The sequence below is a fragment of the Herpailurus yagouaroundi genome, unplaced genomic scaffold, assembly GCF_014898765.1.
Source record: "Herpailurus yagouaroundi ecotype Mexico unplaced genomic scaffold, PumYag 67569, whole genome shotgun sequence".
Lineage (NCBI taxonomy): Eukaryota > Metazoa > Chordata > Mammalia > Carnivora > Felidae > Herpailurus > Herpailurus yagouaroundi.
In genome coordinates, this window is record NW_024420375.1 from 3,763,571 (window position 1) to 3,779,230 (window position 15,660).

Consider the following 15,660-nt stretch of genomic DNA (forward strand, 5'->3'; position numbering starts at 1 on the left):
TTAATCTTTTTTTTTTTTTTTTTTTTTTTTAAAGCAGACTTTCCCCTGTGTAAATCGGTACAACCTTTCTGCAGGGCACTTTGGAAGTCTGTTTCAAAAGCCTTGAGAATATGCATACTCTTTAACCTGGCAATTCTACTTTTAGAAATGCATGCTGAGGAGATAATCAAAGAAGTGCCCAACAATGCATGTATGAAGATGTACAACAAAATGTTGGTTATGATGTGGAAAGAACAGGAAAAACATTCTAACTGCCCTACAGTAAGGGACTGGTTAGGTGAATCATGGAGCGTCCCTATAGTGGAGCAGTGCGCAGCCCCTAGAAATGAAGATCTCTATTTACCAACAGGACTCCCAGACTGCATGAAACCTCACCAATATACTCTTTCAGCACCCTGTACCTTCTTCCCTTGCAGTTATTATGGTTTAATTATATTTGCTTGTGTGTGCTTACTTAGAATTAACATCTTCCACCCAGCACCCCACACACACTAGACTCTGGCATGTCCATAACGATAAGAACTATGCCTTCTCTACTCCTTATGGTATCCCAAGTACCTTGCAAGGTTCTTGGCACATAATAGACATTCAATAAATACTTTTTGACTAATTTATTGAGTGAATAAATAAATGAAACATCAAGGCAATTTTCCTGCCATCCATCTCAAACATCCCTCAGTCTTCAGATGGGCTGTCAGTGCTACCTGGAAATGCTTTTACTTTTCTCTAGTCTCTATGGCAGCTGCTTCACGTGTTCCCTGGATCCTCATGCCCCAACTGCATATCATTTCCTACTTCTAGGCAATGATCTCATCTTCTACCTCCCAGAAAAAATAGGAGCCAGCAAGTGGGACCTACTCCCATACCCTCCATATCTTTTGGAGCCTTATTCTGTGAACTTCAGAAACCGGGAGGCCAGTGGTAACCCAGGCTAGCACATGTTTGGATAGACTGATAGGAGGCAAAGAGCAGGTATCCCACCCACTTCTTTCTCTAGAACTCTCTCCAGCAATCCCCCCCTTCTTTTCGCCAGTAGGGCTCTTGAAAGAGTAAACTATTTTCTGCTTCACAATAACGCTGTCCTTATTTGCACTCAAAGTCACAGTTAAATGTACTGCTGTGCACACTATTATCTATCCATGTGAGGTCCTTTAAATTATTTTTTTTGTCTTACTTTATTTTTCCTTTTCATCTTTAATCCCCACTCCCATCCTTTCTCTGGTGGGCTGGAATGTGTCTTGGAAATACAGGTATCTTTGAAAATATATTTATGTATGCTTTAAGTTTACATAAATGCTGTTGATTCATAGATGATATTCTATTTCTTCTTTCCCCTCAACACTCTGTTTTTGAGGGGCGCCTGGGTGGCGCAGTCGGTTAAGCGTCCGACTTCAGCCAGGTCACGATCTCGCGGTCTGTGAGTTCGAGCCCCGCGTCGGGCTCTGGGCTGATGGCTCAGAGCCTGGAGCCTGTTTCCGATTCTGTGCCTCCCTCTCTCTCTGCCCCTCCCCCATTCATGCTCTGTCTCTCTCTGTCCCAAAAATAAATAAACATTGAAAAAAATTAAAAAAAAACCACTCTGTTTTTGAGGTCTATTTGTGCTATGTGCACATCTAGTTTATCACTCCTGACAACTGCACACGCCTACTACATTTTACCTCTCTGTTCCTCAAAGACCGGGCATCTTGGTCCCATCTACTCCCCATGACCACAAATAATGTTGCAGTAAACCTTCTCTAACTTGCCCCTGCAAACTTGGGCAAGAATTTCTCTAAACCAGCAATTCTTCAAGTATGGTCCACAGACCTCTAGGAGTTACTGAGACCCTTTCAGGGGGTGCGCAAGCTCAGAGCCATTTTCAGGGTAACACTGAAACATCATTTGCCTTTTTCATGAGGTTGATGTTTGCACCCAGGGCAAAACGGCCGGCACCTTTGTGAATAAAAGTGGTGGCACCGTCCTATACTGCTGGTCATTGTATACTTCACCACCACACACTCCCAGGGGGAAAGACCAGTCTTACCTTAAGAATGGCCTTGATAACTCAGTTAAAAAAAAGTGTTAATTTTGGGGGCACCTGGGTGGCTCAGTTGGTTAAGCGTCCGACTTCAGCTCAGGTCATGATCTCACAGTCCATGAGTTCGAGCTCCACATCAGGCTCTGTGCTGACAGCTCAGAACCTGGAGCCTGCTTCGGATTCTGTGTCTTCCTCTGGCCATTCTACCTTTAGAAATGTCTTCCTCTCTCTGTGTCTTCCTCTGTCTCTTCCCCTCCCCTGCTCATGCTCTGTCTGTCTTTGTCTCAAATAAAAATGAAAACATGAAAAAAAATTTTAAAGTGTTAATTTTTAAAAATCTTTACCTTTGAATGAAAATTTTATTTAATAATCTGTGCAATGGAACGAGAACACCTAGAGCACTTGTGCTGTGTGCTGAAGACTGAGGGTTTTCTGGAGGAAAGGCACTTGCGTGATTGCTGGAGACCTCCTTTTCCATGGAACATCCGTTGTATTTGAAGGAATGACTGACGAACTATGGTTATTCAGACTTGAGAAGTTGGCAGACATTTTCTCAAAAGTGAACGGAGTGATCCCATAGCTTCAAGGAAAATAGCTCACAGTGTTTGTTGCCAAAGATAAAATTTGAACTTCCAAGTGAAAATCCGAATTTCATTAAAAAAATTTTTTTTCTCTTTTAATGTTTATTTATTTTTGAGAGAGAGAGAGAGAGAGAGAGAGAGCACGAGCGGGTGAGGGGCAGAGAGAGAGGGAGACACAGAATCTGAAGCAAGCTCCAGGCTCCGAGCTGTCAGCACAGAGCCCAATGCAGGGCTCAAACCCACGGACCACGAGATCATGACCTGAGCCGAAGTCGGATACTTAACCAACTGAGCCACCCATGCACCCTTATGCCCCTTCTCCTGACACTCAGGTCCTTCACAGTCTGGTTTCGACTACCTCATTTCCTACCTCACCATACTAGATCATTCTTTTCCCCCCAAAACACCAGGTACCCTCATACCTTTATGCTCTTGTTTTAAATGTCCTCTGCCTAGAATGTCCTCTGTCCAACCCTCATTTTACTGGCAAATATTGCTTCCTTCTTTAAGGACTGGCTCAGTAGTGCCCTTTCTTGATGCCCTTCTCTTCCTCCGGCAGAAGGGATTCAACTCCAGTTGCTGGCAACTGGTAATTAGTGGGTGACTGGAGAATAAAACTGAAATTGCATCAAATGTGGGCTGTGTTGAGGTGACAGAATTGGAACTGGTCCTTAAAGGAAATAATCTTAACAGTAGCTAACATTTATTAAGCACTTACTATGCACCAGCCCTCGCCCTATGCACTTTATACACATTCCCATTTCACCCCTCCAGCAACCCCAAATTAGAGTTACCCTCACTGTAATGATGAAGAAACTGATGCCCGGAGAAACACATCAGTGGCTGGTCTTTACTGAGTGGCAGCTTGTTGATCTACCGGAGACCATTTTCTTGTCAAAGTGTCAGAGTAGGGGCAGCATGTAGAATCACTTACACTTGTGTGTCTTGTTTATACAGGAGGGAATGGAGCGCGTTTGACATCAGAAGTGTGAGGCCATGTGGTGAAGTGCAAAGACCAGTGTGAAGTCTAACACCACTCCGTCTAGCTGTGTGACCTGTAGCCTGATCGTTAACTTCTCTGAGCTTCAGTTTCCTAACATGTGAAATGGGGATAATAAAAGCTCCCTTGCAAGTTTGTGGTACAGATGAGCTATGGGGAATACAAAAGAACCTAGCACAGCATTAGGTTCACAGAGGGGCTCCATCAATATTGATTCACTTTACTGCCTCCCCAGTGCCCAGGGAAAGAAGTATACTGTGGCGAAACTCACATTACATTTGGAGTCAGGGGAACTGTGCTCTGACTCTGGCACCACCAAGGCTGTGCAGCCTTCAGCCTGTCCCTTTCCCTCTCTGGGCTATAGTTTCTTGTTGTATTTGTAACACAAAGGAGTTTTGTTTTACAGCAGGTGGATGTTTCCATTTTCTTTTATTTTCCCAGACACTCAAAAAAGAAAGAGGGGAACAAAACACCAGAAAAGAGCCAAGGGAAAGGGTGAGGTCATGCCAAGCTGGGGTGCTATGTTTTGTGGAAGTTAGCTGTTTCTGGCAACAGGAAATATTTCCTGAAGACACAGGCTTTGGGCCCTGGTAACCTGGAAGGGAGCTCAGGGCTCCTCATCAACATACACAAACCCAGCTTCCCCTCCACAGCCCCCCCTTTCTGAGAGCTGCCCCCACAGGCTTGGACCTCTCTGCTGAGGCAGGCCTTGAGCTGATTCAGGCGCCCAACTGCCTGTTGCCATGGCAACGTTCCAGCGTGCTTTGCATATGACAAGGATGCGAGGCTTTGCTAACAAAGTGCTCTGTAAAGGACTTCATGTCTTTGGCAGGCACAATTCTGCCTTCTTTTTCACACGAATAACTTTGGGGGTTGTGAGGGATTTGGCAAGTCACTTCCCCTGTCTTGGCCTGTGCCCCTGGGCTTTCCTTGAAGGCACAAGTTGGCAGCTTTTATTTTTCTATTTCCAAATATACCATCACCACCTCCTCCTGTCCACTCCCCCTCCAAAGGAAAGAATGGTTTTTCCCTTACTTAGAGCTCTGGTGAACTCAGCATGTTTAGGAAAACGGGATGAATGAACTGTTTTAATCACTTACATACCCTTGGCTGATTGCTGGGTCAAATAGTCTTCAATCCCCTTTTCTTTGCTCACGATGCCCAGTAATTTTCAGGATTGGAATAGGAAGACCTGTATGGTCCTAGTGAATGAGTCCCTGGAGCAGGAAACATAATTAGAATTTAAAGTAGAATGGGAAGGAAGCCAGGCAGACCTGGGTGAATCCTGCTTTCGTCACTTACAAGCTGTGTGATCTTAGACAAGTTCTTTAACCTCAGTTGGCCTCAGTTTCCTGACATGTGTAATGGGGATGATAATAGTGGCCTTACAAGGGCATTATTGTAGGGTTATCACAAGGTTTAAATATATATTTTCCTTGCCTGCTCTTGCTGTTTCCATTGCCCTGATCCTGATCTGTCATCTCTTGCCTGGACAAATACAATAGCCTCCTGACCTCCTCATTTCTTCTCAAATTCCCTCCAGTACATTGTTCACGTAGTAGACGTGGTGATCTTTAAAATTTTTAAATGATATCCTATCACTGTGTTGCTTAAAACTCTTTAGTGGCTTGGGCACCTGAGTGGCTCAGTCGGTTGAGCATCCGACTCTTGATTTCGGCTCAGGTCATGGTCCCAGTGTCGTGGGATTAAGCCCTGCATCGGGCTCTGTGCTGTGTGGAGCCTGCTTGGGATTCTCTCTCTCTCTATCCCTCTGCCCCTCTCTCCTGCTTGCTCTTTCTCTCTCTCTCTTTTTCTAAACTAAATTTTTTTAAAACTCTCTAGTGGTTTTCCATTGCACTTCAAATAAAATTTACCACTTTCCCCCTTACCTCCTCCACCATAGACATACTGACCTTTCCATTTCTCAAAATCATCTCTTCTCATCTCGTGGACTTGGCACTTCCTGTTTCCTCTGCTGGCTCCTTGTCATCTTCAGTTCGTAGCTCAGAGTGACCTTCTCTGACCACTTATCCAAACCTGCTCCTCACACTCATCCCCGTCACTCACTGTCATAGCACCATGTTGATTTCCTTCATAGCACTGCTACCAAGCTAGCCCTACATTGGTTATTTTTATGTCTTTAGTTATTGTGTATCTCCTCTGACTGGCTTGTAAACTACTTGTGTCTGTCTTGTCCATCTCTCTATCTCCCGGTGCCCAGCATAAGGCCGAGATACAACAGACTCAGTGAAATCTATTGAGTAAATGACTAAGGCATACAGAGCCCTGGGAGCCAGGCCTGAGAGGCAGTAGAGCACAACACATGTTTATCCCCTTCTTTTGTCCTTATTCCATCAGCTAGCTGTAAGATCTATGGCCTCCAAAATGAGTCCCTAATCTATTGGGGTACAGGGTGATAGTGTTAGAATTCCTAATAACATTTATTTTATCACATATTTGTTTATGTTTTATAATTTATAAAATCAATTAGCACAGTATTACATGCATATCGTTTGTTTATACATAAATATGCACATATTGAAGTACAGGGTCAAAAGTACTTGGAGGGACACCTGGGTGGTTCAGTTGATTAAGTGTCTGACTCTTCATTACGTCTCAGGTCATGATCTCATCGTTCATGGGATCAAGCCCCACATCAGGCTCCACGTTCTCAGCATGGAGCCTGCTTGGGATTTTCTCTCTCCCTCTCTCTCTGTCCCTCCACTTCCCCTCAAAATAAATAAATAAATAAACTTTATTTAAAAAATACTTGGAGACCACAACCAACAGGAAGCACGGTGGCAAGCTCTTGGCAGTCTATGGACTACAGATGGGTCAGGCTGGACCAGTATAGAAGTTTCCCAGATTGAAGGATGAATGCCTTGGGGGCCTGGGGGGATGTAGCACACATACTCCAGTTCTCTGACACTCCCTACGGCTTTCCTCCGCCCAGCCTACTTCCCAAAGTTCCCCACCCTTCCCTACCTTTGGAGGCATGTTCATTTTCCAACCCTGGCTAGGGTTTCCTTTGAAAGTCTCTTAGAGACACTTCCACTTTGAAATTTGGTGTTAGTCTATCCCCAGGGGCAACTATATAAGAAAAACCGAGGCCTGGGAGCCCCCTGAAGGCAGCAGCTGGGGTCTCTCATTCTTGTGTCCTCTGTGACCAGAACAACACCTAGAACAGAATGGGTGTTCAAATTACTTGAGAATAGCTTTGTTGACTAATAGTGCATAGAACAACTCTTTGAGTGTCTGAACTGAGAGGACCCTCAAGGAGCAATTAGGTCCGTATATTTTACTGCCCGGGTGGAATCTAAATGGGGTTCAGAAAGGCCCAGAGCCTGCCCAAGGTCATGAAGCATCCAGCCAGCACTCTGTCCCCTGTGCTGGCCTCTCTGCTTATCTTCTGGGATGTATGCTTGTTTATGATCCAAGTCTTCGCTGGTTCTACCCTCTTGGCCTTGGCCTGCTACTCATCAGCACAGGCTCTCAGAAGGCGCTCTGGCTATCTTACTGGGACAGGGGCCAAAGAAGAAAACATGCCTCAAATCACAATTCTGTAACCTACTGCCTTCCCTAAACCTACTTTCTGTACACCTGCACCCCCTTCCCTTGGATGTCAGTGGCATCACCACCCTTCTCATGGGTCCTTGGGACCAAAGTACAAAATGTGCAACTCACCTTGAGTGAAGCTCAGGCTTTATTTTTTAAATACACTTTTTATGGGAAATTAACACCCCCCCCAAAAAAGCACAAATCAAAAAGTGCACACATTACTGAATGATCACAAAGTGAACACACCCATGTACCCATTACCCATGTCAAGAAGTTGAGCCCAGCCAGAACTACCAAAGTCCTCCTTCCTCAAGGCAATTTTTTGTCATTGTTGCAGATCTCCTCACGATAGCCCACGAGGAAAGGATAAGTAATTCAATCCACTTTACAGATAGCAAATTATTTTTCTTAAATTCATTTAATTCAGCTTTGAATACATAAGGAAGTACACTAGTTATTATAAGGAGAGTCTAGTATTAATTAGAATAAATATATGACTTTTAAACTTAAAAAGATCATCTGTGTATATCTGAAATTCCTTGTCTTACCACTACTTCATGTACCATTAGCAAAATGTGTACCATACTTTGGGGAACGTTGAATTGTACTGTGGGAATAAACACAAGGAGAAGTTGGTTGACATTTGGGAAGACCATAAAATGCTTGAAACAGGACAGGAGGAATAGGCAATGGTCCTGGAAGTCATGAAAAGGATGTGGCCATGGGGATGTAAGTGTGCCCCTGGCTGCAAAGCTAAGAGAAAGCTTCATGGAGAAGGAGGCTGGGTCTTGAGAGATGAGTATGACTTTTAACAAGCAGAGATGGAGGTGGGAAGAAAAGTATTCCAAGCAGGGTCACCTGGGTGGCTCAGTCAGTTGAGTGTCTGACTAATAATAATTATTATTATTTGACTCAGGTCATGATCTCACAGTTCGTGGGTTCAGGCCCCGCATCAGGCTCTGTGCTGACAGCTCAGAGCCTGGAGCCTGCTTTGGATTCTGTGTCTCCCTCTGTCTCTGCCCCTGCCCTGCTCATCTCCGTCTCTCTCTCTCTCTCAAAAATAAACAAAAACATTAAAAATTTTTATAAAAAGAAAATTCCAAGCAGATGGAATAGAAGACAGCACTTTGGAGGACTTGGAAGAGAAGTTGATGTTCCAAGCCTGAGGGAGCTGTGACTGATGTGAAGGTGGAAAGTGTCCCCAGGACAGGGCACTGAGTGAACTGCCAAGGACTGGCTTCTGGTAGGCTAGGGCCCTCTGGAGTCAGAGTCAGGGCTGTGTATTCGAATTCACTTCTCCTTATGGAACTTGTACCTGGAGCTTCCCCATACCAGGATAGAGTGTGTGCAGATCATGGAAGACAGGGCCAGCAGAGTGAAGAAGAGCCAGACTTGGAGTCAGCCTAACTTGGGCTATAGTCCTGACCATGTCAGTCACCGACACCACCTTCTTCCCTAATCTCAATTTTCTCATCTAGGGAATGAGGACCAATAACCTTCCCCTCACAGGTGGTTGTGAGAAGAGAAAGCATGACTAAAGTGACCAACTGGCTCTCTTCCCAGTTCTTGGGCTCCATCCGGGGGAAAGTCTGGAGATGGTACCACCTGCCTTGTTCCCTTTCCACCCCCTCCGCCAGCCCTGAGTACAGCTGGACGTGGCTGATGAGATGACAACAATGAGCCTTAAACTCTTTCACTTTGGGGAAATGGAGCCCATAGTTGCTGATTTCTGGCCTCAGACTTCTCTGTCCCCTCCTCTGGTGTGTCTAAAAGACACCAAGTCAGGTGAGGAGCCTGGTCCTCTCTCCTTGATAGACATGGCTGCTTCTGGCCTGGCTCAGCCTGCACATGTGCCAGAAAGGAGCCCTTTCCCCACCCCCTAAAGTCCACATGAAGACACCACAGGGAGTCTAGCCCCCTCCTAAAGCCAATGCAACTACCCCCCACCTGCCCTGCAACCTGCACAGTGCTCAGCACAAAGGAGCTGAGTTCCTAGCACCTTTCCATGGGCAGTGATCTTGCATCAGTATACCCATTAGAACAGGTGCCACCCGCACCACACACAACCTGGTTGTCCACCCTGGTAAGTAAGAAGGGATGAGAATATTTTGAAGAGTCTCTCGAGTTGCTGGGAGCAGGAGGACCAAGTTTTAGAGTAGTTGTCAGGGAGCAAAGGAGAGGTAGGAGGAAGGAGAGGAGGGAAGGTCTGTGTGGACAAGGTAGCTTAGCCCATACTGATTTGTCAGCAAACACTGAGGCATCTTCTGTGCCAGGCCCTGCACAGGGCAGACTCAAGGGTCCAAAATCTGACACATCCCTCAAGGAACTCACAAGCTGCCAAGAGCAGAGAAGGTTCATGAGCCCATGGTAGATTTCTAACAATCCCAGGGCAGCTATGTTTAGGGACAAATTGAGTGGCTCAGACAGCCAAGACTAAAGGTACTCAGAGGAAAGAGTGAGCCCTGCAGACTGGAAGTGGATGGGGAGAAGGCTTTAATGAGGTGGTGGAGTTTGAGCTGAAGCTTGAAGAGCTGTATGGTTTGGGAGCAGCACAGAGGAGAGACAGCGAGAAAGGGATGAGAAACACTTTTTAGCAAGCGCCTACTATATGCCTGGTGCCCCTCAGCTAACAGAAGTCTCTAGTTAGATGTTTCCATCCCCTGTTATACAGATGAGGAAAACTGAAGCTGGGGAGGTTAAGAGACTTTGCAAGACCACACAGAGGTAGAAATGGCAGAGTGAGGATTTAAATTCAGATTTCTCTGACTCCAAAGCCTTTCTTGGGCTGCTTTGCCATTAAGTGATAAATCACAAGGACAAGGTAAAGAATAGAATGAGCAATCCCATAGATCGAATGAGCAGAGGGGTGGGTTTATTTCAGGACATAAAGAGAAAAGGTGAAGAGGTCACATGGGGCCAGTTCTGGGTATAGGCTAGAGAGCATGACTTTGACACTTGAGACAGCAGATCATTGAGAAGTTCCAAACAATGGAATGATAGGATTTGGTTTACATTTATAAAGGCTCACTCTGGCTGCTGTGTGAAGAATAAATTATAGGACATAGGGATGCAAACAGGGAGCCCAGTGAAGAGGATGTTCACTGCAGTGCTCCAGGGGGAGAGATAATGGTGGCTGGGACCAAGCTGAGGGAAGTAGAGGTGACACTGAAAAGTGCTTGGATATGAAGGGGCCCCTGAGTGGCTCAGTCAGTTAAGTGTCCAACTCTTGATTTCAGCTCAGGTCATGATCTCATGGTTCATGGGATTGAGCCCTGCATCAGGCTCTGTGCTGACAGTGTGGAGCCTGCTTGGGACTCTCTCTCTCCCTCTCTCTCTGCCCGTCCCCTGCTTGCACTTGCCGTCTCTCTCTCTCTCAAATAAATTTTTTAAAAAGTGCTTGTATATGAAACAGTTCTGAGGAACAACTTACAGGACTCAGTAAATGGATGGGAAGGAAGATGAAAGTGTTAAAGATGCCTAAAAATATTTCCCATCTGCTTGAGATGATAAAGAGGGATAAGGTGGAGAAAGTACCGAATTTGGAGATAGATAGACAGGGTCCCAAATCCTGTCTACCTTATGTACTAGTTGGGTTCATTTAGCCAGGAAGGAGTGTGTGACCCCCAGCGGCAAAAAAAGCAGAAAGGCCCAGTGAGAAAAGATGTGAAATCATCTCTTACTGGTTGTGGCCCCAGGGACACTGGCGACTGGGTGAGGGAAGCTCTGGGGGGTGGGGAATGAGAAGGGGCGGGGTCTTCACTGGGGCTAACAGAGAAGAGGAGGTGAGAACCTGGGACCCGGGGTGTAGTGTCTCTTTATGAGAAGTTCAGATGAGAAGAGGGGAGAGAAATGATGGGACAGAGGGGATGCGGAGAGAAAGAAGGTGTTCTCTGTCCACTGTTCTCTTCTGTTGGTTTTTCTCTGGGAGCAACTTTAGGACACGTCTAGGCCCAGTGGAAGGAGCCAGTGGGGACCTTGGCCACACTGCTTCCCCTGTCATAGCCTCCATTTAGGTACCTATAAAGTGGATAGAATTAAGATTATCTACCTGACAGGGTTGTGTGAGAAGATCTGCAATGATGGCTAAAAATTGCTTCAAGGAGAGCTTCTGTAGTCCTGCTCAGGCTCAACATCTCGGCCTGGGGAGCAGGTACATGGGTGTGTTCCATTTATGATGATTCACTCATTCCTCAGCCCCACCCTCCATCCCCTTACTCTCTAAACACTCCCAAACACGCCTTTTCCTATTTGAGCTTCCTCTGCTGGTCCCTGGGAATATAATCTGGGGTCCCAAGTGCACAACCCAATCGAGTTTAATTCTGGCTTGACTTCCAGTGTGTCCCATGCATTTTAGAACCATCTCAGGATCTCATGGTTCTGTCTCTTCCAGCCTCTCTTCTGTCCATTTTTTCAACCTTGAACCTACCAAGACTCATATCTAGGACCCACCACAGGTAGGTAAGAGGGGAGGGACCAAATGTTCCCCAAACCTCACCTTCAGGGGTTTTTCCACGTTCATAAATCTTCAAGATTTTTACCATATTCTTACATCCATTTTCCCAAGATGCTTCCCTCTCAGTCTTTTACACTTGCTCTGAGACCTCTGTTTCCCCAACCCTCTTTTCTGGTCTCTGGGTGGTCTCCTTGGAGGCCTCCTGCCACATTCTTCAGTGAGCTGCAAAGCACAAGCAAGGATCATACCATCCTGTGACTTTTCTCTATAATTATCTGTCTCCCAAATAAGCTGGGGGAGCCTCTAAGTCAGTGTCTGCCTCCCTCTGTAGCCTCAGTCTGGTGCAGAGGTGAGCCTTAGGTGATGTATGTGGAATTGTTGAAGAAAACTGAGGAGACCCTTGACGGTTGGGGTCCTGGTAGGAGAGGCTCCTATCCTAGCAGGGGTAGTATTCCAAATAGTTAACAGTATGCCCTTTCTCTTTGTGGGTCTGGCCAACTCGTCTTCATTTTCCATGACCCAGTCCAAGTGTCCCCTCCTCTGGGAGGGTATCTCCAACTTTTCCACTGAAGAAGTTTCTCTTTGGTGCTCCCACAACATGTGGACCCTTTCCCTGGTGTGGCAGTGATCCCCTTGTACTGTTATGGTCTGTGGATGTGTCGGTCACCCCTCCTAGATGGTGACTTACTACATCCGTGTCCCCAGCATCTAGTACAAGGTGATTGGGTAGGTGAGTGGGTGGATGAATGGATGGATGGATCCCATTTTAGACCTCTTGTCCCAAAGTCAGGAAGCTCTGCTTTCTGGATGGGACAGTGCTCCAAGTCTGCCAGACTGAGGCTCTAGCCAGGCCTGCACCCACTGTGCTTTGTAGCCATGACTATGACAGATGGGTCCCCCGGGTCTGTGAGCCTGAGTCTGATGGCATCAGGTTGGACAGGACCACAACTCCACTAAGTAAAGTCAGTCAAGGCTGTCTAGCTGTGACACAGTTGATTCCAGGAGCCGTGGCCCTTCCTCACTGCCAGGCTGTTAAGGCTGGAATGAACTGCTGAGCCAGCACAACCTGCCCCGTGTCACTTATCCCACAGGGCTGCAGCACTTGCAGTGAGCAGCTGCCTGCTTGTGAGGAGGGGGTGGGAGGGAGAAGGGAGAGCGAGAGTGTGCGGGATTTACAGTGGGATTCATGGAAGGAGCCCTCTTATTGGCTGCTGAGGGTCCCAGTTCCAGGTGGTGAATCTCTGGGCTGCCAGCTCAGCCCTCCCCCTGGGAAGGCAAAGCAGGCAAGGGAGGGGAGGGTGGAGCGAGGCTTCAGGTGTGTCTGCAAGGAGGCAGGTACGCTTGTTGGCCACATTGGGTATATGAGAGGCATCTCGCTCTGCTAGCTCCAAGACTGCAGCCTGGCAGCCTTGTGCTCTGCCAAAATTTCTCCAAGGTCTCCGTCAGGACTGGAGCCCAGGGTCCATTGGCAGTTGTCACTTACAGAACTGGATCCATCCCCCAGTGGAGCAGGGAGCTTTATCACTTAGAATTCCTGGGTAGCACATTCCTCCACTGGTCCCTGTCACACTCCCGGATTGTTATTGGCCCCTCGCTCCTGCAAGCTTCTGCAGACTGAGCGAGGATCGGCAGCAGAAATGACAGCGCTGAGAGCAGAAGCAGCCAGGGACGGTGAGGGCGGGCGAGTCAGGTACTCGAGGGTGCCTGTGCTGGCCCCGTCTGCAGAGGCAGATGAGGCGGGGACTGCGCTCAGGGCTCGCTAGGGTTCCCCTGGAACCTGGGCTGCTCAAGCTGAGTAGAGCACTAAGCAAGGGGGAGGGGGAGGGAGAGAGACAGAGACAGAGACAGAGACAGAGGAAGTGGGGGAGGAGGGAGGGCGAGAGAGAGGCTGAGAGAAGCTCCTAGCAGGCTCTAGTCCAAGTGAGAGGGTCAGGTCTGGACAATTGTGTGCCAGGAGCACAAGTGGGATTTGGATGAGCCATGTGTGTGAGAAGCAAAGCTGAGGTGATGTAAGCACCTGGGGAGGAGCACAGGCAGAGGAGGAAGAGGAGGAGGAGGGGGAGGAGGAGGAGGAGGAGGAGGAGGAGGCGGCACGGCGGCGGCAGCCACGGGGCGGCTGCCAGTCCAGAACAGAATGATGGGCAACTCTCAACACAAGCAACCGAGGAGTAAGAGCCAAAGCAGGATGCATTCAGCAACAGGTACTCTCTTCCCTTCCCTCCTTTTTCTGGGGCTTCTACAGCAAGGGCCTCCCCAGCTGCAGCCAAGCGGGGCCCCTGACCCTTGGCGTGACTTGCAGGGGCTGGCAGGGGGCGGGGAGAGAGCCCGAGGGAGATGTGGGTGTACTCCCAGCTCCGCTGCTCCCGCGCCAGCCCGAATTGCATAAGTCAGAGCTCCCTGAGCTGACAAGGGCCAGCCTCTTTGCCAACAACCCCATGTAGCCTCTGGAGGGTGGCTGGAGCGTCAGGGAAGTGAGCAACGTGCCTTGGACTGAAGTTTATTGCTAGGATTGTGCTTTCTGTCTGGATCCAATAGGCAAAGACCTGCAACCATGCATGGCTTATCCTTTATGAGACTCCTTTGTTATTCAAACCTTCATCTCCCCCCACCCCCCACCCCCACCTAGCACTGTACACCTACACCTCTCCTGGCTTTACCTCATATGCTGCATGCACGGAATGATCCAGATGAATCTGTTTCTTGCTGTGTAATGCCCTGCCCCCACCTCCTGCCCCAGCCCCGGAGGAGGAGAGCTTTCCTCCTTGCATGGGTGAGAGGAGCATGTGTCAGTCTTGAGCTTGTGGCCTTCCCACCCTGGGCGTGCCCTGCTTCATCCCTGGGCACTCTCCAGACATAGACTTGAGGGTGCTGGCATACTTCCTCCCAATGGCCTCTTCCCGGTTGCCAACAGTATGGAAATCAGGGAGACAGAATCTGGAGACAACTTTTCCTAGCTCGCCTTCCCAAGCAGTGCAAGAGTAATGTGGATGAAACTTCTCTTTCCCATTCACCCCCCTCCCCCCACCAACTGTTTTCCCTCCTGCTTAATCCTTGACCACTTGGGAAGCACCTTCCACTGCTATCTCAGATCAGGCCACATGCAGTAGGACCAGGGGTACCTTCCCTGCCCTCCTCCTTCCATCTTGACGGTGCCCCCTCTCTCCCTTCTCAGTGCTCCTCCTCACAGAAGAAGTCCATGGTGTTCTCTGGACCCATTCAAGAGGCCCACATCCACTGTTCGGGCCAGTGGGAAGGAAAGGAAAGTTTTTACCAAGTGTAACTCAAGTTTACAGTAAGAAAGCAGCACACAGATTGGTGTCTTGCCGAAAGCCTACCTTGTTCAGGACCAGAGAGTTGCCTCTGCCTTTTCCTGGGAACTCAGCTGGCCGAGTGGTTAAGGGGAGTCATTCAGGACCAGCCAGTCCTAGAGGTGGCTCTAGAATGGGGGTCTCACAGGGTGTAGGGGCAAGGGAAACTACAGAAAAGCAACTTGGGATGTGCTGACAGGCAGGGTAACTGCCACTGGGGTCCACCTGTCAGAGCTGGGCCTGATTTGACCTCCTAAGGGGGCTTAATTTGAGCACCTGTGGGGCACTGAGCCAGCAGCAAAGGTTCTGGGCATTGAGTTTTCTTTGGAATCTTCTGGGGACATACTCTTCTAAGGCCACTATTAAGTGAATGGCCCAGCCACCACCTCATAGCATCCTGCTTCTCTGCCACAGAACTGGAGGCTCATGGCCCACTGGTGTTAAATGGAGATACTGTGAAGCCCAATACAGGAGCTTGAGGATAACTTTCCACATAACTGCTGGTGCTACAGCTTGGGACAGTTACTGGCTGCTATTTCATTTCTTAGAAATTGCTCTGTGTCTTCAGTGCCAGCTCCAATCCAGGGTCATCCTGGAAGCAGTAGCTGCTGCACCAGCTTCTGGCAGCATGAGGAGGTAGCCTCATGAGTACTTCTCCCCCCCCTCCCTCATTTTCCCTCCTGGCCTTCCCTGTCCCCAGCACTTCACCAGCACAAGTCAGCGGGCAGCCTGGGGCTGAGAGG

General features: G+C 48.2%; 1 protein-coding gene across 3 annotated transcripts in view; it reads left to right on the forward strand.

The window, feature by feature from the left end:
* NHSL2 (NHS like 2) overlaps positions 1-15,660 on the forward strand; it is a 279,106-nt gene that overhangs the window by 172,991 nt on the left and 90,455 nt on the right. The window contains exon 1 of one of the 3 annotated variants that reach the window (XM_040467834.1): positions 13,715-13,810. The exons of 1 other annotated variant lie outside the window; for it this stretch is intronic. In XM_040467834.1, coding sequence (XP_040323768.1) covers positions 13,744-13,810 — 67 coding nt within the window. In that variant the 5' untranslated portion in view covers positions 13,715-13,743. Of the gene's footprint in view, positions 1-13,714; positions 13,811-15,660 lie in introns of those variants that run through there. One more of the 3 variants, XM_040467832.1, reaches the window with a different exon arrangement.